Source organism: Bombina bombina, chromosome 4 (genome assembly GCF_027579735.1).
Source record: "Bombina bombina isolate aBomBom1 chromosome 4, aBomBom1.pri, whole genome shotgun sequence".
NCBI classification, from domain to species: Eukaryota; Metazoa; Chordata; class Amphibia; order Anura; family Bombinatoridae; genus Bombina; species Bombina bombina.
The window spans coordinates 1084252946-1084278687 of NC_069502.1; the positions used below are offsets into that span (position 1 = coordinate 1084252946).

Here is a 25742-nt window from a genome sequence, read left to right on the forward strand (position 1 = left end):
TTTATAAAGCCACTCTTTTACCCTGAAAACAGGGTGTCTCGCTAAGGGGTGTATACTGCATTTTCTTTTATGAAGGGGATGCATACATTACAAAAGTGCACAATTCTTCATTTAAAAATCATAGAAAACAAATAATTGAAGCATTCACATAAAAATAGGCAGGAAAAAATGATATAGTGAAGGTGAAATTTGTATGTAAATTACACAGGAATAAATCACATTAAATATGCACAGTGTAAATTGTAATTTAAGTACACTAGATTTCCCCCCAAAAAATCAATGAAATTAGAAAGTACAAAATAAAAAGAGTAATTTTAGTTTTTGGGAAAAAAAGGGGCTAAACATGGACTTGTATGAAATCTTCTTTCAAATCCCAGCGTAATTCTGTGACGATTTTCGCACTGCAGATCTCAAAGTTTTTTCTCACCAGTTAGAAGGTGGTGAGCTTTCAAAACACTCAAAATACTTATACCCCTTATAGAAAAACACATGCATACGAAAATAGAATCGATCGTAAGATGCTACATACAGAAAGCAGCGTAATGTGATTTATATTGGCTGCAGGATATCATTTTTAAAGTGCTCACTGCTAACTTTGCTATATGTCCCTTTCCAGCGAGCTGCTTTACCTTATATAGGAGCCATCTTGCAGTGTCTGCCCCTTTTTTACCATAATTCTACCACAGCAGCCCCTGTGAGGGTCAGCAGGAAAAAGCACGTCTGATCTGGAAAGGTTTAGATAATGGGCTACAATATTACGTAGACACCAGCCAACATTGTAGATAAAATCAATATAATAAATAATTCTAATAAGTCCATCAACAGTCTCTGGTAGGAAAATAAATGTTGTCTTTTGATCTTCACCTGGCTGCACTTTATTAAAACACTTAAAGAAAACAACATATAGGGGACAATTTATTAATGTCCACCAGACATCGCTGAATGCCGACAGTATACGCTGTCAGCATTTAATATTGCACAAGCAGTTCTGATTGTGCAATGCCGCCCCCTGCAGATTCACGGCCAATCGGCCCCTTGCAGGGGGTGTCAATCAGCCCGATCGTACACTATCGGGCGGATTTATGTCTGCAGCCTCAGAGGCAGTGGACAAGTTAAGGTCTTAAGATCGCTGCCTATTAACTGCTGTTTCCGGTGAGCCTCAAGGCTCGTGCGGAAACAGGGGTATTTGGCCCCATTCGGGTCATGATTAATCGCCCCCCTAAGGTGCCACATCGTGCTGATCATTAAGATGCAAACCAGAGAAATCTCAAATGATAAATTTTCACAAAAGTGGCAGCCAGTCTCATGTGATAGAGGCAGACAGAGCTCTCACAGTGTCTCAGCTCACTGATCTTCTGGCAGTACGTCTCGTGGACAACAAGACTCCATATATATAAATAACAATATTTAATAAAATAAAAAAAGGATATCTGCCACTCAATAGCATGTTAATACAACTGTTTAGTCATCATATTAATAAATAAGTGATAAATGTACTCATTAGTACATGACCTGTTGGAAACGAGACATCAAGTAAAAAAGATGATAAACTTTTTTATTATAATCATTAAACATTTTCTTTTCTGATTCAGACAGAACATAGAATTAAAAAAAAGTTTCCAATTTACTTCTATTATCAAGTTTGCTTCATTCCCAATGGTATTCTTCGTTGAAGAGATACATAGGTAGGTGACTGAAGCACTACATGGCAGGCAATAGTGCTGCCCTCTAGTGTTCTTGCAAAGTATAACATTCTTGCAAAACTGCTGACATATAGTATTTCAAATACGTGCACTCTCTTGAGATTTTGTCAACAAAAGATACCAGGAGAACAAAGGAAATGTGATAATATAAGTAAATTTGCATGCTCTATCTGAATCATGAAAACAATGTGTTTCATGTCCCTTTAATATATAAAAAATAATTGCACACACATCTAAGTATATTAATTTCACTTACGTGTGTTCAAACTCAAAATATATTTAATAAGAAATGTATGCTACAAAATTGAGCATATGCTATTAAAATATGGTAGAAAGGGAATAATTAAAGTAAGATACAGTATGCATGTTTTTTCCTTGTTTAGTGCAGTTAGGATTTTTAGCTTGTTACTGAATTAGGGAGACTGAATATCTCTTGTGTTCTATTGCACTTGTTGTATGGCAGTGTTTCCCAAATTCTGTCCTCAGGACCCTTAACAGACCAGATATTCATTATATCTTAACTAGAGTGCAGGTGAAATAATCAGCTAATGGGTGAGCTGATTATTTCACCTGTGCTCTAGTTAAGATATAATACTCCTGTCTCCAAATAGGTTTTTGATTGATTAGGGCAAATGTACTCATGAGAGAAGGGAAGGAGTATTTGTGAAATTGGGTACCCCTTCAGACTATTGCTAGACTTGCTGCTCCATTGGTCAGGGTTCGTCGACTACCTGTTCATATGTGGTTCTATTTTACATGTGAAGGAATTCTCACCAACGTTTACTTATCTTTGACCATACATGTACTTTTTGTAATTCAGCTACAGTAAACCACACTAGACCAACAGGACTGTAGCTACTTCTATATGTGCTTTTTATAAAGACTTTGTAGCATTATCACTAGTGTTAAACATAAATGACACATTTTCTTTGTCTCGGATACTATGATATCAAGTATACAAAATGATCTTTTCTTTCAAACAAAAATATCACTCAGTTTCTTAACAAATCATTAAACTTATTAAAAACTCTATCACCGCATCATGTTTTTCTCTCTTCCAGAGATCATACATATTTTATCCTGTGAACATCAGATAATGATTTGATGTTTTGTTTTGAAAATGATAGCCCTGCAAGGCCATTAATCTCTGGACATTAGAACAATATGTAATGAAGTATCATATTGCTTAACAAATGCTACTGTTTACCCTTGAATCATGTTACTTGGAAATACTCTGTTGCATTAAGAGTAACCACAACAAGGTTGTCCAATATTAATAGACAAGCTAGATTCCAAGAAACATTATTTTGGTAGTTAAAATACACACCAAAAAGTTACCATTTATCTCAATATACATGTGTTTTATTATATGTCTTACAATATCATTAGTGGAAACATAAGGACTATTATTACTATACACTGAATTTGCTGTTGTTTTTTACTATGGAAGCGTTTTATTTTATTTAGCGGTTGCGAATAAATTACTTTTGCTTTATTTAATATCTTATCCAGTACAGTCAGTCATCCCGTAGAGAAGATATTGTCTTAGAATATTTCCCTTTTTTTATTTTATTTCTGTTTATTTTATTACAAATATTTTGAAATTTCAATAGCTGGTTTAAATCCATGAACATTTCATATGAAGAGATATTTGAGATAACATATTTTTCAGTATATATACGACACACACAAATTGTATTTTCTCTATGTTGAGAATTCTCCTACCTATTCATGTTACAGTGTGAAATTTTACATTTACCAACTTTGAATGGGTCCTGCAATGCTGAAACAGAGTGGGCTTCATTTATCAAACGGCACATGCAGCTTGGGAGCACTTGTGGCGCAGGCTTAATCATGCACGTTTTCTACCACAAATAATTAATGGACAGTAAAAACTAAATACATTTTATAAGCATAGAATTGAGGCTATTCCCCGAGTCCCTCTGATCGCTGGTGCTGCCATGTTGAAAGCTAGCTTTCACTTTATTCCAGTGCTAATGTGTTTTTACATGTGCAGCAACTCTCCTTCAGAAACCTGCACTGAAACTTAGGTTACAAAATGTCAGCACCCATAATTAGAGAGAGGTGCATGAAATATATTTAGTCTTTAATATCCCTTTAAGACTGCTTCCGTGGTAAAGTAAATCACCACAGACTGATTCATACTAAATGATTGAAAACACTGGTTCTCACACAGTTGGTTGCACTAGGGTTAGGGGTTGAGCGGCACAACCAATTGCTTGTTATGACCTAAGAAGGTGAGAGGCCAGGAACACTGTCTACTAGCAATTTATTATTGTGTCATATATTCACATGACAGTTCATTCCTCACCTTCTACTTGACATTTGGCAGATAAGACACAGCTAATTTTAGGGGGGGGTTACATTTAAAAACGTGTCTCACGTGCTATTAAGGATATTTGCTATTGATATATGATAATGTGAATCAAACCTGAGAGTTATAAAGATAGTGGAAACTGAGATCATGATATATGTGTGAAGGAAACAAAGAACCATGATTGAATATTTCTAGGAGAGCGTTGATAAGAAACTTTGTAATAATTTATAATAGTAAGCAAGTTATTACATGTATAAAGAATTTGTCTCAGTAGATTCACGGTTGTGTTTATGCCTATTCATAAGTCTAATTCATAAAATGGTTTCAGGGCTATGGTAGACATTAGGGATGCAAAAGTATAAGTTAGTTTTTATTTTGATTAATATTGAGACACATTCCGTTTTTATAATTTATATAAAGGAGCAGTTGTGTAAACCAGCAATCTGCCTCTTCCTTTTTACATCTTCTCAAAATTCTGATGTTTTTGAATCCACATAAGGTTTTGAGAATGAGAATCTACCAGATTCTTAGAATTTTTTGTACCTAATCATCTTCTGCTTTGTCTCTTACCCTTCATTCATAAGATGGTTTAATAATGAACTAAAAACACCTTTGCATAACTGAGGTTGTATGTTTTTATTATGTTATTTGGGGCTTGAATGGAGATGGTTTACATAGAACATACAGTAGATCCTCTGAACATGCTCATGATCCTTGACCTCTTTGTCTTCTTTCACTTGCACGTTATTTGCTCCCTCTCATGGCCTGGACAAAGAGTTGAGCCCAGAACCTGTAGAGAGTTGGGCTTCCCTGTTGCACTGACATGGCACTATAGCAAAGTGGTGATGGTGCCTCACGGTGGCACCAACATGAATAACAATCCTAATTCTACAACAGGAGTAGAATGGAGAAAAAGTATTTGTCTTAATAACTTACTTGAAATTAATATATTGCCCAAAAAAAATGCTATAGGTTCTCACCTTCATTTTCCTTCAAATATTGCAGCAGAAACTGTTGCCATAGAATTCTATTGACAGGTGCACGCTCCTGAGCTCCTATAAGACTACCTAGGTTTACTCTTCAATAATGGATTTCAAGAGAGTAAAGCAAATATGATAACACAAGTAAATTGGGAAGTTTTGTTGTTGTTTTTTATTGTATAAAAATATAGATAACCCATTTATTACCCATTCCCCAGTTTTGTATAACCAACAATGTTATATTAATATACTTTTTTACCTCTGTGATTACCTTGTATCTAACTGCAGACTGCCCCTTATTTCAGTGCTTTTTACAAACTTGCATTTTAGCCTATTGGTGCTGACTCCTGCATAACTCCATGGAAGGGAGCACACTGTTACCTATATGGCACACATTAACTAGAACTGTCTAACTGTGAAAAACTGTAAAATTCACTGAGATAAGAGGCGGCCTTCAAGGGCATAAAAATCAGCAAATTAACCTACCTAGGTTTAGCTTTCAACAAAGAATACCAAGAGAACAAAGCAAATTTCATGATAAAAATAAATTGGAAATGTGTTTAAAATTGCATGCCCTATCTGAAGCTAAAAAGTTTAATTCCGACTTAAAGCTGAGACTTACTTAAATGTAAATTATTGAGAAGGAAAATGCAGGCATAACACTAACACTGTAATGGAATCGCTTCTGTATTAAAGTATGTGATATTTATTTCAGGAAAATATCTGTTTAGTCAAACATTTATTATATTCTCCTTTTATAAGAAAGCATAAATTATTGGCATTATTGAAAGATTTTTATAAAAGGTCTAACTTTAATATTCACTGTCTTTTGCGTTATTTGCTTGCATGGCATTATTTCCAAACCTTTTAGAAATAGAAATCGTTTAACTTTGTTCTAAGCAGAGACTTTTTAAAAATAGAGCCAATCAATATAGTGCATTATCACTAAACCATAACATCTTGCTACTCATGATTGATTTCCACTGTTAACTTTACTCAGAGTATATTCAAACCACATTTGTTTGAGAAGCAACTGGATAGGATAGATCCAGTTCAATTAAATGTTTCAAATTCTAACACTGAGAAAATCTTGGCATTGATGTTTCCTGTGTTTGACTGTGGCAGATTTGTTGAAAGAAGTTTTCCATTTGATAGCTCTATGTTACTTGCAGATTTTGCTGTGTAAAATATGACAATATTCATTGTTTAAGAATGGCATTATTACCCATAACTGGAATATTTTTATTTTACATTTCTGTATGGAATGTTGTCTTTAAAGAACATTTATTGGGCTCCATTTATCAAGCGGCAAGAGCAGCTTCAGAGCCCCAGCGTATTAGGCTTGCGTGAGTGAGCCTGACATGATAGTTTATTAGCAGGAGTCTTAAACCTGCTGCAACTAAAAGAGACAGTCTAGTCAAAAATAAACTTTTATGATTCAGATGGGGCATGCAATTTTAAACAACTTTCCCATTTACTTTTATAATCAAATTTGCTTTGTACTCTTGGAATTCTTTGTTGAAAGCTAAATTTAGGCTCATATTCTAATTACTAAACCCTTGAAGGCCTCCTTTTATCTCAATGTATTTGACAGTTTTTCAAAGCTAGACAGCACTAGTTAATTTGTGCCATATAGATAACATTGTGCTCACTCCTATGGAGTTATTTATGAGTCAGCACTGATTTGCTGAAATGTAAGTCTGTCAAAACAACTGAAATAAGGGGGCAGGCTGCAGAGGCTTAGATACAAGGTAATTACAGAGGTAAAAAGTATTTTAATATAACCTTGTTGGTTATGCAAAACTGCAAACCAGAATAAAAATGTTGGAATCTAGGTTTTTTTAAATGCTGCAAATTGCCTAAATAAATAAAAGTAGTTTAAAAAAAACTATGTATATGGATACACGTGTGGTTGTATGACTGTACTGTCATAAAGGTGTTTTAAAAGGGGCCATGGGTAAAAATATCCTCAGTATTGACCAGATAAAAAGGTTATATGCACTTTTTTTTTACTAACTCTCATTTTATTACCTTTTTTCTACAGGTTTATGTCCCTTGTGGGTGGAAATTCAAATGATATCGGAACAGAGAAAATGCAAAAGGATGTGAATAATTTTATTCAAAAAGAATGCATAGAACCAGTAGCACAGAAACTGAATACAACTGTACACACATTACAACTAATTATTGATGGTCTCTGTCAGCCAGAAGGCTATGATATTCGTACAGGTAAATATTTATCTGCATTACTGCCTTTATGACAATCTGTCTTGCCAAATTAATAAACATTTCTTACTTATTTTTTTAGACAGCAGAAGTGCATTTTATATAGTATTTATGTAAACATTAAGAAGAGTGTCCTGCATTGTCTTAAAGGAAGTCTAAAATTAAACTTTCATGATTTAGAGAGAAAAAAAAAAAAGCTTCAGATTTATTTCCATTATCAAATTGTGCACTCTCTTTTTCTTCCTAAATGGCAACAGCTGCTTTTATTATTTTGGGGAAATAAGAACCTGGCCACCAGGAGGAGGCAAAGACAGCCCAGCCAAAGGCTTAAATACTCCTCCCACTTCCCTCATCCCCCAATTATTATTTGCCTTTCGTCCTAGGAGGTTGGCAGAGAAGCGTCAGAAGTTTGTTTCGTCTCTTATGGAGGGTAGTACTCTTCGATATGGGACGGGATTTTTAAGTAATCCTATCAGTCTTTCAGTTATGGCCTGGATAAAAGTTGGAGTCCGGAGAGTCTTTCTGTAAAACCATCCCGACTCATATTAACAGCTCCACAAGCAATCAGCGTTGTTGAACTTCGCTTCGCTGCCTGCTTTCTTCTCTCAAGTCCATGGCGGATGTACTGCTACTATTCATCACACTTGAAGGGCCGTGTTCCTGTTCCATGGCGTAGATTCCGGTAAGATCGTTTAATTTTACTTCATCAGAATGTACTGTAACTTATTATGTTTTCCCGTAAGGAACTATATTGCAGGACTTATTAAGTATAATGATAGGGCCTCAGTGAGTCTCCTTTGGTATCTAGGAATCGAGGGTTAATATCTCCAGAGGGGGATTATTGAACAGGGGGAGTTTTAATCATGTTTGTTATGTGATTCAATCTGCTTATGTGTAGTGTTAACTGTGTTCTTGGCTTAGAACATAAAGGCCTTTGGAATTGACGCAACCTTATGGTTGGGCGCGCTTTTTTTGGACTGTACAGTTCACCTTGTGACTGGACATGTTTATGTTCTGGTCTTCCATTTCCGCATTCCTGACCATGTGGTGACTGAAAAATCTGCTTGTGCCTGGTTCTAGGAGCTGGTGAGTGCCCCAGTCATTGTGGGTGGCAGGTGTCGTTTAAGTTTCTTTTTTTTAGTCCATATATTATATTCTCTATCTAGTTATGGAGGATTCTGATGCTGAGACTGTTCAAATTTCAGATTCAGATTCTTCAACTTGTGAAGAATGCGAATTGGCTTTGTTGACACAGGTCAATCAGTTATGTTCGATATGCCGTATTAGAGCACCCTGTTCCTAGGGCTCGGGCAATCAGGGGTCTGCTGAGCCATCCGCCTCTGGGGGTCCTGTCCTCCAAGAGGCGCGTTCCCTACCGCTCCCTACTTCTACACATGCGGGTAACCCAGATAATGTTTATCCCTCCTTACAGGACGGCTTGTTCCCCCTGGAGGTTGCAGCTCAATTTCGCTTTCACATATTTTTGGCGATTATACGTCTGCAAAGTCCAGACGTTTATTTGCGTTTGTGCTCGTGCCCGATCGTCCCGGGTCTACCGGCCTTAGGTGAGCCTAAACAGTTCCCAGTGGGTGCAGCTGTTCCTGAGTGTTGTGCCTTTCATTACAGAATAGCGCATCTTTGCATTTACTCAGACACGTTTTTGAATTATTAGAAGACCCTATCCTTAACGGATACGGGAATCTTCAGTCTTCTACTTCGGATGGCTCACCTCATTAAACATGAGGGGATGACGTAATTTCCAAATTGTATGATTTTTTTAGATCTTTCCCAGTTTATTGTTGGAAGATCAGGGTTCCGTTTGGCTGGTCCTGCGGGTATGCCTGCTTTCTTCCTGTGCGTTAACCTACGGGTTGCCTTATATTTTCTTTTATCCGGTTAGGATGTATTTTTATTTCGATTATGTGTTTCCTTCAGAAACTTCTGGGATCGATTCTCTCTGGTTGCTTCTTCAGAAGTTTGTTAAGGGACACGTTAGTCCTAGGTTTGTCTGTTTTACCTTCCCCTTTTGAGGGAGGATTTAGCCAACTTGACAGTTATGACCCCAGCTGCGGCTGGTCCTGCTGGGATTCAGATCTTCTGTCCTGTGGCTTCTTCAGACCTCTTCTGCCTGGCTGGTCCATTGGGGCGCTGAGTGTTCACATTATTATTTGTGTGTTTTCTTGTTTTTCTTTACAAGTTCAGCTAAACACTCTAAAAGGATCCGTATGTCTGGGAGGATTGTGTCAGTCCTTATTCAGCATTCAATTTGGTGACTGGGTCAGTGGAGTTCAACTGCGTCACTCTCTTGGCTCTGATTTCCTCGGGCCTAGGGTTTCCTTCCTCTTATGGGAGGATTGGGGGTTTAGCACCTCCTTCGGCTGTTTTGAGTGGTTTGGCCTTCTGAGACTCTGGAATTGTACTTGGACTTGTTCCTGCTGTGGTTCTCTTCTTGAGACCTTTCGAACTTTGTCCGTTCCTCAGGTTCCTTCGGGGGACCTGGTTACCTTCGGGAGTTGGTTCCTTTATAGGGACATGGGCAATGGGGTCTCCTTGAGCTCTGTTTAGGGTTTCTTCCCCGGAGCTGGGGGATGCTCCGCATCCTTCTTTCTTCTTCTCCTCTGATTTTTTGGGGGTGATGTGGAGACTAGCCTTTGTTTGCGTGACTTTGTCCTTGAGGTATCCCCTTGTTCTTGGTCGTAATGTGGCTATTGCGCCTAGGGCTCTAGTGACCTTGTTTCGGTCTTTGCTTCCTTATCTCCTTGGAGCGTTGGACTCTGGCAAGGGGTGGTCTCGTCTTCTGGTTGAGACTAGGGAGTTTTCTCATTGTCCATTTTACTTTGGACATTGTATGGTATCTCCTGGGGGTCTGGTTTTATATCAGATGGGGGTTCTTTTTTATTTGGGGGCTCGGACCTCTCCTCGCTCTGGTTCTTCCTGTAGCTGAGGTTTTTCTCAGCGTGTCCTTTGTGGATCCTGTTGTGGGTTGTACCGGACTGTTAGGATCTAGAGCTAGTCCGGGGTTCCCTAGTTCCGGGAAACTTGGGGGGTGTCCTTTGGTTGGGACAGTTGAACTGGTTCAGTTGACTAGGTTTTTCTGGGTGCCGATGCCCCCTGGGCTTGCCTTCACCTTGTTTGGCTTGCTGAAAGAGTGTGATGGCTTTGCTGCTCTGCAAGCAAAGAGGTTCCCTGTGGAACCACAGCTGTGTGCTAGCCAATTACATTTTTTCAGGGGATTCCTTCCAGGTCAGGGTGTTGGAGAATTATTCTCTAGGTTCAGCCTATGGCTGTGTCCTGGGGGCAGGTGCTCTGTCCTTCTGGACCGTTTGCTTGGGGGGCTTATATCCTTCTTTCGGAAGTGTGTTCCCTTTCGGGCTTCTTCTGGGTTTAGGAGGTTAGGACAGACGGGTTAACCTATTTCGGAGAGAGTTACTCTCTCTGGGTTGTTTTCTCCATTTGGAGAGTTGCTGGCTCTGTCTTGAGTCTATGTTGGGCCTCTAGCTAGATCTCTAGGTATACGGCCTTGTTGACGGTCTCCATATGGTATTGCGGGTTGGCACCCAAGCACTATTGTAATGGCTGTGCCATTTTTTCCACTCGTTGTTTGAGCCTGGGGTTTTCTCCAACATAGGTGTGTCCGGTCCACGGCGTCATCCTTACTTGTGGGATATTCTCTTCCCCAACAGGAAATGGCAAAGAGCCCAGCAAAGCTGGTCACATGATCCCTCCTAGGCTCCGCCTACCCCAGTCATTCTCTTTGCCGTTGTACAGGCAACATCTCCACGGAGATGGCTTAGAGTTTTTTAGTGTTTAACTGTAGTTTTTCATTATTCAATCAAGAGTTTGTTATTTTCAAATAGTGCTGGTACGTACTATTTACTCAGAAACAGAAAAGAGATGAAGAATTCTGTTTGTATGAGGAAAATGATTTTAGCAACCGTAACTAAAATCCATGGCTGTTCCACACAGGACTGTTGAGAGCAATTAACTTCAGTTGGGGGAACAGTTTGCAGTCCTTTGCTGCTTGAGGTATGACACATTCTAACAAGACGATGTAATGCTGGAAGCTGTCATTTTCCCTATGGGATCCGGTAAGCCATGTTTATTACGATTGTAAATAAGGGCTTCACAAGGGCTTATTTAGACTGTAGACCTTTTTTGGGCTAAATCGATTGATATTAACACTTATTTAGCCTTGAGGAATCATTTATTCTGGGTATTTTGATATAATAATATCGGCAGGCACTGTTTTAGACACCTTATTCTTTAGGGGCTTTCCCAAAGCATAGGCAGAGTCTCATTTTCGCGCCGGTGTTGCGCACTTGTTTTTGAGAGGCATGGCATGCAGTCGCATGTGAGAGGAGCTCTGATACTTATAAAGGACTTCTGAAGGCGTCATTTGGTATCGTATTCCCCTTTGGGTTTGGTTGGGTCTCAGCAAAGCAGATACCAGGGACTGTAAAGGGGTTAAAGCTTAAAACGGCTCCGGTTCCGTTATTTTAAGGGTTAAAGCTTCCAAAATTGGTGTGCAATATTTTCAAGGCTTTAAGACACTGTGGTGAAAGTTTGGTGAATTTTGAACAATTCCTTCATGTTTTTTCGCAATTGCAGTAATAAAGTGTGTTCAGTTTAAAATTTAAAGTGACAGTAACGGTTTTATTTCAAAACGTTTTTTGTACTTTCTTATCAAGTTTATGCCTGTTTAACATGTCTGAACTACCAGATAGACTGTGTTCTGAATGTGGGGAAGCCAGAATTCCTATTCATTTAAATAAATGTGATTTATGTGATAATGACAATGATGCCCAAGATGATTCCTCAAGTGAGGGGAGTAAGCATGGTACTGCATCATTCCCTCCTTCGTCTACACGAGTCTTGCCCACTCAGGAGGCCCCTAGTACATCTAGCGCGCCAATACTCCTTACTATGCAACAATTAACGGCTGTAATGGATAATTCTGTCAAAAACATTTTAGCCAAAATGAACCCTTGTCAGCGTAAGCGTGGATGCTCTGTTTTAGTTACTGAAGAGCATGACGACGCTGATATTAATATCTCTGAAGGGCCCCTAACCCAATCTGAGGGGGCCAGGGAGGTTTTGTCTGAGGGAGAAATTACTGATTTAGGGAACATTTCTCAGCAGGCTGAATCTGATGTGATTACTTTTAAATTTAAATTGGAACATCTCCGCATTTTGCTTAAGGAGGTATTATCCACTCTGGATGATTGTGAAAATTTGGTCATCCCAGAGAAACTATGTAAAATGGACAAGTTCCTAGAGGTGCCGGGGCTCCCAGAAGCTTTTCCTATACCCAAGCGGGTGGCGGACATTGTTAATAAAGAATGGGAAAGGCCCGGTATTCCTTTCGTCCCTCCCCCCATATTTAAAAAATTGTTTCCTATGGTCGACCCCAGAAAGGACTTATGGCAGTCAGTCCCCAAGGTCGAGGGAGCGGTTTCTACTTTAAACAAACGCACCACTATTCCCATAGAGGATAGTTGTGCTTTCAAAGATCCTATGGATAACAAATTAGAAGGTTTGCTTAAAAAGATGTTTGTTCAGCAGGGTTACCTTCTACAACCCATTTCATGCATTGTCCCTGTCACTACAGCCGCATATTTCTGGTTTGATGAACTGATTAAGGTGCTCGATAGTGACTCGCCTCCTTATGAGGAGATTATGGACAGAGTCAATGCTCTCAAATTGGCTAATTCTTTCACTCTAGACGCCTCTTTGCAATTGGCTAAGTTAGCGGCTAAGAATTCTGGGTTTGCTATTATGGCGCGCAGAGCGCTTTGGTTGAAATCTTGGTCGGCTGATGCGTCTTCCAAGAACAAACTACTAAACATTCCTTTCAAGGGGAAAACGCTGTTTGGTCCTGACTTGAAAGAGATTATCTCTGATATCACTGGGGGTAAGGGCCATGCCCTTCCTCAGGATCGGCCTTTCAAGGCAAAAAATAGACCTAATTTTCGTCCCTTTCGTAAAAACGGACCAGCCCAAGGTGCTACGTCCTCTAAGCAAGAGGGTAATACTTCTCAGGCCAAGCCAGCTTGGAGACCAATGCAAGGCTGGAACAAGGGAAAGCAGGCCAAGAAACCTGCCACTGCTACCAAGACAGCATGAAATATTGGCCCCCGATCCGGGACCGGATCTGGTGGGGGGCAGACTCTCTCTCTTCGCTCAGGCTTGGGCAAGAGATGTTCTGGATCCTTGGACGCTAGAAATAGTCTCCCAGGGTTATCTTCTGGAATTCAAGGGACTTCCCCCAAGGGGGAGGTTCCACAGGTCTCAGTTGTCTTCAGACCACATAAAAAGACAGGCGTTCTTACATTGTGTAGAAGACCTGTTAAAAATGGGAGTGATTCATCCTGTTCCATTGAGAGAACAAGGGATGGGGTTCTACTCCAATCTGTTCATAGTTCCCAAAAAAGAGGGAACGTTCAGACCAATCCTAGATCTCAAGATCTTAAACAAATTTCTCAAGGTCCCATCGTTCAAGATGGAAACCATTCGAACTATCCTTCCTTCCATCCAGGAAGGTCAATTCATGACCACGGTGGATTTAAAGGATGCGTATCTACATATTCCTATCCACAAGGAACATCATCGGTTCCTAAGGTTTGCATTCCTGGACAAACATTACCAGTTCGTGGCGCTTCCTTTCGGATTAGCCACTGCCCCAAGGATTTTCACAAAGGTACTAGGGTCCCTTCTAGCGGTGCTAAGACCAAGGGGCATTGCAGTAGTACCTTACCTGGACGACATTCTGATTCAAGCGTCGTCCCTCCCTCGAGCAAAGGCTCACACGGACATAGTCCTGGCCTTTCTCAGATCTCACGGCTGGAAAGTGAACGTGGAAAAGAGTTCTCTATCCCCGTCAACAAGGGTTCCCTTCTTGGGAACAATTATAGACTCCTCAGAAATGAGGATTTTTCTAACAGAGGCCAGAAAGACAAAACTTCTGGACTCTTGTCGAATTCTTCATTCCGTTCCTCTTCCTTCCGTAGCTCAGTGCATGGAAGTGATCGGGTTGATGGTAGCGGCAATGGACATAGTTCCTTTTGCGCGCATTCATCTAAGACCATTACAACTGTGCATGCTCAGTCAGTGGAATGGGGACTATACAGACTTGTCTCCAAAGATACAAGTAAACCAGTGGACCAGAGACTCACTCCGTTGGTGGCTGTCCCTGGACAACCTGTCACGAGGGATGACATTCCGCAGACCAGAGTGGGTCATTGTCACGACCGACGCCAGTCTGATGGGCTGGGGCGCGGTCTGGGGATCCCTGAAAGCTCAGGGTCTTTGGTCTCGGGAAGAATCTCTTCTACCGATAAATATTCTGGAACTGAGAGCGATATTCAATGCTCTCAAGGCTTGGCCTCAGCTAGCGAGGACCAAGTTCATACGGTTTCAATCAGACAACATGACGACTGTTGCGTACATCAACCATCAGGGGGGAACAAGGAGTTCCCTAGCGATGGAAGAAGTGACCAAGATTATTCTATGGGCGGAGTCTCACTCCTGCCACCTGTCTGCTATCCACATCCCGGGAGTGGAAAATTGGGAAGCGGATTTTCTGAGTCGTCAGACATTGCATCCGGGGGAGTGGGAACTCCATCCGGAAATCTTTGCCCAAGTCACTCAACTATGGGGCATTCCAGACATGGATCTGATGGCCTCTCGTCAGAACTTCAAAGTTCCTTGCTACGGGTCCAGATCCAGGGATCCCAAGGCGGCTCTAGTGGATGCACTAGTAGCACCTTGGACCTTCAAACTAGCTTATGTGTTCCCGCCGTTTCCTCTCATCCCCAGGCTGGTAGCCAGGATCAATCAGGAGAGGGCGTCGGTGATCTTGATAGCTCCTGCGTGGCCACGCAGGACTTGGTATGCAGATCTGGTGAATATGTCATCGGCTCCACCTTGGAAGCTACCTTTGAGACGAGACCTTCTTGTTCAGGGTCCGTTCGAACATCCGAATCTGGTTTCACTCCAGCTGACTGCTTGGAGATTGAACGCTTGATTTTATCGAAGCGAGGTTTCTCAGATTCTGTTATCGATACTCTTGTTCAGGCCAGAAAGCCTGTAACTAGAAAGATTTACCACAAAATTTGGAAAAAATATATCTGTTGGTGTGAATCTAAAGGATTCCCTTGGGACAAGGTTAAGATTCCTAGGATTCTATCCTTCCTTCAAGAAGGATTGGAAAAAGGATTATCGGCAAGTTCCCTGAAGGGACAGATTTCTGCCTTGTCGGTGTTACTTCACAAAAAACTGGCAGCTGTGCCAGATGTTCAAGCCTTTATTCAGGCTCTGGTTAGAATCAAGCCTGTTTACAAACCTTTGACTCCTCCTTGGAGTCTCAATTTAGTTCTTTCAGTTCTTCAGGGGGTTCCGTTTGAACCCTTACATTCCGTTGATATTAAGTTATTATCTCGGAAAGTTTTGTTTTTAGTTGCAATTTCTTCTGCTAGAAGAGTTTCAGAATTATCTGCTCTGCAGTGTTCTCCTCCTTATCTGGTGTTCCATGCAGATAAGGTGGTTTTACGTACTAAACCTGGTTTTCTTCCAAAAGTTGTTTCTAACAAAAACATTAACCAGGAGATTATCGTACCTTCTCTGTGTCCGAAACCAGTTTCAAAGAAGGAACGCTTGTTGCACAATTTGGATGTTGTTCGCGCTCTAAAATTCTATTTAGATGCTACAAGGGATTTTAGACAAACATCTTCATTGTTTGTTGTTTATTCTGGTAAAAGGAGAGGTCAAAAAGCAACTTCTACCTCTCTCTCTTTTTGGATTAAAAGCATCATCAGATTGGCTTACGAGACTGCCGGACGGCAGCCTCCCGAAAGAATCACAGCTCATTCCACTAGGGCTGTGGCTTCCACATGGGCCTTCAAGAACGAGGCTTCTGTTGATCAGATATGTAGGGCAGCGACTTGGTCTTCACTGCACACTTTTACCAAATTTTACAAGTTTGATACTTTTGCTTCTTCTGAGGCTATTTTTGGGAGAAAGGTTTTGCAAGCCGTGGTGCCTTCCATTTAGGTGACCTGATTTGCTCCCTCCCTTCATCCGTGTCCTAAAGCTTTGGTATTGGTTCCCACAAGTAAGGATGACGCCGTGGACCGGACACACCTATGTTGGAGAAAACAGAATTTATGTTTACCTGATAAATTTCTTTCTCCAACGGTGTGTCCGGTCCACGGCCCGCCCTGGTTTTTTAATCAGGTCTGATAATTTATTTTCTTTAACTACAGTCACCACGGTACCATATGGTTTCTCCTATGCTATTATTCCTCCTTAACGTCGGTCGAATGACTGGGGTAGGCGGAGCCTAGGAGGGATCATGTGACCAGCTTTGCTGGGCTCTTTGCCATTTCCTGTTGGGGAAGAGAATATCCCACAAGTAAGGATGACGCCGTGGACCGGACACACCGTTGGAGAAAGAAATTTATCAGGTAAACATAAATTCTGTTTTTTCTGGTTCCCTGGTTTCAAACCTGCCGATGCTTGGGCTGGCCCCGCTGGAGGTAGGTCATGAGATCCGTTGTTCTCGGATCTTGGGGGCGCATTGGTCTTCGTTGAGGTACTGGGCTCTCCTTTTATTTTGAGACCTATGTGTAGGTCTGGCGGTTTCGGTTGCCTAGAGTGTGCCTTCTGTATTGGAGGTTTAGCACTCTACATTTTGGTAGCTGCTTCTAGCAAGTATTTCTTCTGTGTCATCCTGAGGATGGCTGCGTGTTCTTGACTCAGGTGTTTACCTTCGTCTGAGTCTGCAACATGTAATTTTGCCTGAATTTCTCAGGGTTCTGAGTTCGGATTATGTTTGGTCTCCATTTTCAGTTGCTCATAGGCGCTGGTTGACTTGCTGCCTGGCCATGGATGGGTTGCTCTTTGAAACCAGCTACAGCTGTTTGCGCCTTGATCAAGTGCTAGCTAGCTGTTCCAATCCTTGCAGGATATTGGTAGAACTTTTCCTCTGTTCTGTTACCAGTTCTAAACCTTGTGGTTTCTATTTGGATTGGGCGTTGCCTCCCCTTGTTGTCAGGACCCATTTATCTTACAAGCTTGGTTTGATGGGGTTTTTTCCTTTTATGTAGTTTGTGGTAACCTTTCGGCTTCCATTTGGTTCTTCCTTGCCTTATTCCTTTGAGAGTTTTGGCGGGGGTTCCCTTCGCTAGTAAAGGGTGTGTGGTGGGGAACCGACTGTTGGGCGACTGTGTCTCCCGGAGGACTGTTGACTCAGTTGTGTCTGATGTTGCGGTCTCTAGCTAGGCTTCCGGCCTATCTGCTGGTCAGTGTCCTTGGGGCCTTTTCCCTTTTTGGTTTCTCGGCTTCGGACAAAGCAGGGTTTTTTCTTGGGTAGTGGTTTCAGGCCTGGTGCCCTCAGAATGGGCCGCCTTTTGTATCCTCCCGTTTTGGCATTCAGTGTCCTCTATAGCTTGGGTATTGTTTTCCCAAAAGTAATGAATGCAGCAGTGGACTCTTTCCATTTAGGAAGAAAAACTTAAATTATGCTTACCTGATAATTTTCTTTTCTTCCGATGGAAAGATCCCACAGCTCCCCACCCATCTTCTTTTATGTGGGGCGTCTTTGTTTTTTTTTTTCTTCTGGCACCTTTTCACCCTGATGTTTCTTCTACTGTTCCTTGTTCCTCGGCAGAATGACTGGGGGATGAGGGAAGTGGGAGGAGTATTTAAGCTTTTGGCTGGGGTGTCTTTGCCTCCTCCTGGTGGCCAGGTTCTTATTTCCCAAAAGTAATGAATGCAGCTGTGGACTCTTTCGATCGGAAGAAAAGAAAATGATCAGGTAAGCATAATTTATTTTTCTTCTATAAAGATAAGACAAGTCCAGGGATTCATCCTTTACTTGTGGGATATTATCCTCCTGCTAACAGGAAGTGGCAAAGAGCACCACAGCAGAGCTGTCTATATAGCTCCTCCCTTAGCTCCACCCCCCAGTCATTCTCTTTGCCTACTCTAAGTACTAGGAAGGGTAAAGTGAAAGAGGTGATAAAATATTAGTTTTTAATTTCTTCAAGCAAGAGCTTGTTATTTTAAATGGTACCGGTGTGTACTATTTACTCTCAGGCAGCAGATGGATGAAGACTGCTGCCTGGAGGATGATGATCTTAGCATTTGTAACTAAGGTCCATTACTGTTCCCACAGTGGCTGAGGAGTACAGGAAACTTCAGTGTGAGGAATGTTTTCATGATATGCAGCAGTGAGGTTATGTTCAGTCATATTTTTCTGGAGAGACTGTCTATTTCAGAAAGGCTGACATTATACCCAGGAGGGTAAGGCGAAGCAGTAATCCTAGAGCTAAAAGAAGGGCATTACTTAGCTTGCATATGGGGCCAATTACAAATATGGTTGACACTGAGTTGTAAATGTTTGTGGGCAAACGTTTTTATGATTTGGGAGTGCTGTAACGTTTTGTGGGCAATAACATTTTGGGCAACTTTATTGAGGGCACACATGGCTTAACTTTTGGGTGTCAGATCCCACATGGCTAGTTATAACTGCTCTGGTGCGGTCTTTTGAGGCTGTGGAGACATCGAGTGAGATGGGCGGGGCCTATTTTCGCGCCTCAGATGCGCAGTTAGTTTTTCGCAGCAACCTCTAACTCCTGAGGGCCCTGGTGTATGTTTTGGGCCAAATCGAAGCTTTTACCCCACATTTACTATCCCTGAGGGCAGGTAGGGCCACAGCAGGGCTGTGGCAAGGTGCTGGGGTGTTTTTTCCGGATCTGGGCCTATTTTCAATCCGGTTTGCAAATTAAGGGGTTAAATGTTAAAATTCCTTGTAGGGCAATCTTAACTACTTATAAGGTGTCTGCATACAAAATTTTGAAAAATTTGGTGCATGTTTAGGCTGTTTTGCAGAACGTGTATGCTTTTTTTCTCTTAAAGGCGCAGTACCGTTTTTTAAGATTGTTATTTTATTCACTAAATAAAGTGTTTTCATGCTTGTTTGTAGTTATTACTAGCCTGTTCAACATGTCTGACATTGAGAAAAGTCAATGTTCAATATGTTTAGAAGCCATTGTGAAACCTCCACTTAGAATGTGTCCCTCATGCACTGAAAGGTCAATAAATTGCAAAGAACATATTTTTTTTTTTTTTTTTTTTAAATATTTTTTATTGAGGTTTATGCCAGGCACATACATAACATATTACAAATAAATACAGATATATGGTAGTTGTATACACTTATCTTCCATCACATCAATTAGCAAAAGAAATACATTACTTTCATCAAAACAGGGCTGAAACCATGTAAATGAAGTGCCATAAGCCTATGAAGCCCTCCAATAAACGCAAAAGGCCACTTTTGGACCTCATATGGAAAAATGAATAATAACCTATCAGAGGACAATTTGATATATAGGTAACCACTTGTGGGTCCCATTTAATGAACCTCAGTTTTTACTATTTTGGTAGTCTTAATTTATATCTGACTCTCTATAAACTTTAAAAAAAATCTAAAACAACAACACATAACAACATGAAGGAGGGAACAGCAAAGGTTGTAACGTCATTAAAGGGTTCTGAAGTGAACATACACTCAGGAACAACTGATAGCCCCTACATAACACTGCCCATACCAAAGCCTGATCAGTATAAGACTGATCGTCGAGTAGCCTTAGTTACTCAACAGTAGTATCTGAAGCAAATAATATAATGTAATTCTCAAAGAACATATTAGTGCTTATGTCTATTATGTCTGTTATGTCTGTGGCATCAAATTAAAACATCATTGTATATAGCAAAACTGCATGGGAAGTTAGGTTAATATACATCATAACTATATATAAAAAGTATTAAACGTGACAATGTAAAAAGACGAAATAAAAATAAGAAGCAGCCCAACAGAGAGAACACTGCGCCTTACATAACAGAATAACCCCCAGGATCAACAAGTACATCTCTAAGTATTAAAGGGTGAGCCAACCACTTATAATATCGCCATGGCGTCTAGTTTGGGTCATGGAAAATAGAAAGGTATCTAGAGATTCGTAATGACCTATACTTAGTATCTTTGAGAAATTATAAATAGATATATGGCCCTAATGTAAGGTTGCGACAAGCCATAATTATGCTAACAGGGTGAGGGCATCACCGCATGGTAATAGGTATATGTGCTTGTCTATGAGGCAGTCGTGAAGAAACAAGTATGCAATATTAACATAATTTAGTGAACACTGTAATAACTCAACCCCCATGTAGACATCAAAGGAACTTAACTGTATAACTCTCACTTAACTATGTGAGCCCAACTAATAGAGGTCTGTCACATCTATTAAGTAAATACAATGGAAGAGCAAGCTTTGCTAGTTATGGAAACGCCATAGTTGTTCATGTCTGATCACTCTAATGGTTAGCAAAAGGTTTTAAAACATCAGAAACTACAATCTTCATTATCTTGGTAACCATCTTACAGCAGCCAGATCTACTTTTGACGTTTTAATTCAGCTGGTAATCACAGGCTGGCGGGTAGCAGCTTCCCGCGTCTATCCAACTTAAAGTCATATGTTCTAAAAGACCCTAAATGATTAATAACCATTGTAGGGAAAACATAAGGTTTAGTTCAAACTGAGGTATATTTATAGAGTCTCATGTAGGAGGCGCCATCTTAAACCGGAGACCAAACTGTCCACTTTTAGGAGTCTCAAAGCAATCCCCCACCTCAGCATAAATAAAATTTAACCCACTCCTGACCTACCCCACGTTTTAGGATGTAATCCTTTTCTGGCCATGGGTGAGAAGCATGTCCTGCCTGATAGAGCATCGTGGTGAGGCTGATAGGTATAAAGTCCCAAACTAGTGGTAAAGCATGTCCTTATGGATCCGGATTGCAGGTCGTATTTTGCTAGGGGGTTCCCGTATGGTACATCGCTCCGCGTAGCATTCTGTATCCTTTGACAATCAGGCATTAGATCACCAAAAGTCAAGGGTTCAGTAAGTGGCCATAACAAATCAAAAAAATTAGGAGCCTCCGCCTGCTCCACTATGTAGACCGTGTGTCCGATGTGCAGAGACTCCCCTACAGAAAGAGGCCTGTCGCACTGAGCATCTAAGGTGAAACATGGGGTGAACTGTGTGCTCACTTCTTTCTTAATGACAGGTAGATGCACAGTGGGCTCCTGAATATCGCGCAGATTGCGCTGGGCTGGAGGGGTTATGTCCTCTGGCGCTGCCGGCCTCACCGGGCTTTGTGGTTGCGGGGAGCTGCATGGTATAGATTTTTGAAAATCCATTTGTGGTGGTGACAGCATAATCTCCAGGCTCCTCTGCAGGTCTTGATAATGCTGGCATATTAACGCCTGGATCTTCTGTTCCCAGCTGTCAACTGCTTCCAGGATAGTTATCGTGAGTTGTTCCATTTGCCACAGAAGAGAGTACACAAATGAGGTGTAAAATAGATAGCGTAGAAGTAATGTTCTATAGCGTGATATAAACTAGTGATTGCAGGTTTATTCTGCTACGAATCAGTTCAGAATCCTAAAGCAGGATCTCGTAACCCCAGAGTTTGGGGGGGGGGGGTAAGATTGCGGCAGCCCCAGCCATATACTTCACAACCACACAGGGATAGCTACTTAGCATCGATATGCTGCGTAGTTACAGCAAGTTACAAAATGGAGTCCAAACCTGTGTAAGAGCTGATCGTATATCTGTCTCAAAGAACATAGGCAAAGAACTTGTATGATCCCCAATAGTGGGCATCCATCCGGTCCTAGCAGAAGAGACTTTCAAATCTGTTGTTTGTAGTATTTTTACTATGCAAAATATAAGTAAAGTCCTTCAGGCTTGAGGAGCTTCACAAAAACATGTCCTGCCGCAGTGAGATCAGGCTCCACCCCCCACAAAGAACATATTTTAGCTACTAAAAGTATGTCGCAGGATGATTCTCAGTCAAAAGGGAATCAGGTTATGCCATCTAATTCTCCCCAAGTGTCACACCCGTTAACACCCGCACAAGCGACGCCAAGTACTACTAGTGCATCTAATTCTTTCACCCTGCAAGATATGGCCGCAGTTATGAATACTACCCTCACAGAGGTTTTATCTAAGCTGCCTGGGTTGCAGGGGAAGCACAGTAGGTCTGGTGTGAGATCAAACGCTGAGCCCTCTGACACTTTATTAGCCATATCCGATGTAACCTCACAATGTTCTGAAGTGAGGGATTTGCTGGCTGAGGGAGAGATTTCTGATTCAGGAAATATGTTCCCTCAGACAGATTCAGATATGACGGCTTTTAAATTTAAACTAGAACACCTCCGCTTATTGCTCAGGGAGGTTTTAGCGACTCTGGATGATTGTGACCCTATTGTAGTTCCAGAGAAATTGTGTAAAATGGACAAATTCCTAGAGGTTCCTGCCTACACTGATGTTTTTCCGGTCCCTAAGAGGATTTCGGAAATTGTTACTAAGATGTGGGATAGACCAGGTATGCCGTTCGCTCCCCCTCCTACTTTTAAGAAAATGTTTCCCATATCAGACGCCGTGCGGGACTCGTGGCAGACGGTCCCTAAGGTGGAGGGAGCTATTTCTACCCTGGCTAAGCGTACAGCTATACCTATTGAGGACAGTTGTGCTTTCAAAGATCCTATGGATAAAAAATTAGAGGGTCTCCTGAAAAAAGTATTTGTTCATCAAGGTTTTCTTCTCCAACCTATAGCGTGCATTGTTCCTATAACTACTGCAGCGTCCTTTTGGTTCGAGGCTCTGGAAGAGGCTCTTCAGGTTGAGACCCCATTAGATGATATTCTGGATAGAATTATGACTCTCAAGCTGAAAGAAAATGTGTGTTGGGTGGCGCAAAAAAATGCAGATTCCCGTTTGTGAAAAAATTGATAGTTTAGATGCGTTTTTTTAAAACTTTTGAATATTTCATTCCTTTCTAAAAAACAAGATAATCAGTAATAATATAAATACAGGGAGTGCAGAATTATTAGGCAAATGAGTATTTTGACCACATCATCCTCTTTATGCATGTTGTCTTACTCCAAGCTGTATAGGCTCGAAAGCCTACTACCAATTAAGCATATTAGGTGATGTGCATCTCTGTAATGAGAAGGGGTGTGGTCTAATGACATCAACACCCTATATCAGGTGTGCATAATTATTAGGCAACTTCCTTTCCTTTGGCAAAATGGGTCAAAGAAGGACTTGACAGGCTCAGAAAAGTCAAAAATAGTGAGATATCTTGCAGAGGGATGCAGCACTCTTAAAATTGCAAAGCTTCTGAAGCGTGATCATCGAACAATCAAGCGTTTCATTCAAAATAGTCAACAGGGTCGCAAGAAGCATGTGGAAAAACCAAGGAGCAAAATAACTGCCCATGAACTGAGAAAAGTCAAGCGTGCAGCTGTCAAGATGCCACTTGCCACCAGTTTGGCCATATTTCAGAGCTGCAACATCACTGGAGTGCCCAAAAGCACAAGGTGTGCAATACTCAGAGACATGGCCAAGGTAAGAAAGGCTGAAAGACGACCACCACTGAACAAGACACACAAGCTGAAACGTCAAGACTGGGCCAAGAAATATCTCAAGACTGATTTTTCTAAGGTTTTATGGACTGATGAAATGAGAGTGAGTCTTGATGGGCCAGATGGATGGGCCCGTGGCTGGATTGGTAAAGGGCAGAGAGCTCCAGTCCGACTCAGACGCCAGCAAGGTGGAGGTGCAGTACTGGTTTGGGCTGGTATCATCAAAGATGAGCTTGTGGGGCCTTTTCGGGTTGAGGATGGAGTCAAGCTCAACTCCCAGTCCTACTGCCAGTTTCTGGAAGACACCTTCTTCAAGCATTGGTACAGGAAGAAGTCTGCATCCTTCAAGAAAAACATGATTTTCATGCAGGACAAGTACTCCACAGCGTGGCTGGCAAGAAAGGGTATAAAAGAAGAAAATCTAATGACATGGCCTCCTTGTTCACCTGATCTGAACCCCATTGAGAACCTGTGGTCCATCATCAAATGTGAGATTTACAAGGAGGGAAAACAGTACACCTCTCTGAACAGTGTCTGGGAGGCTGTGGTTGCTGCTGCACGCAATGTTGATGGTGAACAGATCAAAACACTGACAGAATCCATGGATGGCAGGCTTTTGAGTGTCCTTGCAAAGAAAGGTGGCTATATTGGTCACTGATTTGTTTTTGTTTTGTTTTTGAATGTCAGAAATGTATATTTGTGAATGTTGAGATGTTATATTGGTTTCATTGGTAAAAATAAATAATTGAAATGGGTATATATTTGTTTTTTGTTAAGTTGCCTAATAATTATCCACAGTAATAGTCACCTGCACACACAGATATCCCCCTAAAATAGCTATAACTAAAAACAAACTAAAAACTACTTCCAAAACTATTCAGCTTTGATATTAATGAGTTTTTTGGGTTCATTGAGAACATGGTTGTTGTTCAATAATAAAATGAATCCTCAAAAATACAACTTGCCTAATAATTCTGCACTCCCTGTATAAATGTTTTATTTCATGTAAATAAATGTATATACACTGTATATTAAAAAGAGACACTGGTGTCAATACAATATGGTCATTATTAAAATGTATATATATATAAAATGTTAAAAATATAAAAAACAATTTAAAATATATAGGTAATTTTACAAAATGTATAGGATTATACAGATATATGTTCACTCTGATATTGCCACAAATCGTCTTTCTTTATATTGATACTTTTCTGCATATATATAATCTTGCTGTATTCAATACAAATATAACGTTCACCTTCAGCTTATAAGCAAGGATTTTTGTCGTAGTTTATGAGCGGTTATACTCGTTGTGTCTATGTCTCTAAGTACCAGTTACCTTTATGGGGGTCCTCCGGCTTCTTGCGGTTAAATATATGCCGCTCTATTTTGGTATTACCTGTCGGTTTTAATACCGAACTGTATTGCTCAGTTTTTCCTCGAGTCCCCTTATTGGTGATATTCGATGACACAAAATCTTTATGCGGTTAAATATATGCCGCTACAGATATCTGTTTCCTTTCCCTGGTGTGGGGAATGTTATCTCAATGTGAGGGCAGTTTGATGTAGAATCCTTCTTTTCTTCTTTCGGTCAGTGACCGTTCTTTTCCTTGCTGGGTGTAGAGATGATGCGGTGGATTTTTTCTCTGTGTGCTTTTCTCTCTTATTTCTCTCGGTCAGTGACCGATCTGGTGATCCGCTTCAGGCTAGATTGCGGTTAAATATATGCTGCTTTGCTAATCAGGGCCTGGTAGGTGAAGGCAAATTTTTAAAACAAGGATGCTTGTGGACTTGCCTGGTTTGTTGGTTGAAAAGCGCTTCTCTGTGTTCTCTGTGTTCCCAATCGATCGATGTGGCAAACTCTTCTATCTACGCTTTTCGGCTGTGCAGCCTTTTTCAAGATACCTGTATGCTGGATTCTCCTGTTATTTATACCCTATTTAGGGTTAACTCTTTGGGTCCTGGGCTTTCTTTGTATGTTGAATCCAATATTTAC

General features: G+C 40.9%; 1 protein-coding gene across 1 annotated transcript in view; it reads left to right on the forward strand.

Annotated features, from left to right (window-relative positions):
* The window catches only part of SRBD1 (S1 RNA binding domain 1), an 823313-nt gene that overhangs the window by 739800 nt on the left and 57771 nt on the right, over positions 1–25742 (forward strand). Inside the window, exon 21 of the mRNA XM_053712257.1 lies at positions 7066–7250. Coding sequence (XP_053568232.1) covers positions 7066–7250 — 185 coding nt within the window. The remainder of the gene's footprint in view (positions 1–7065; positions 7251–25742) is intronic.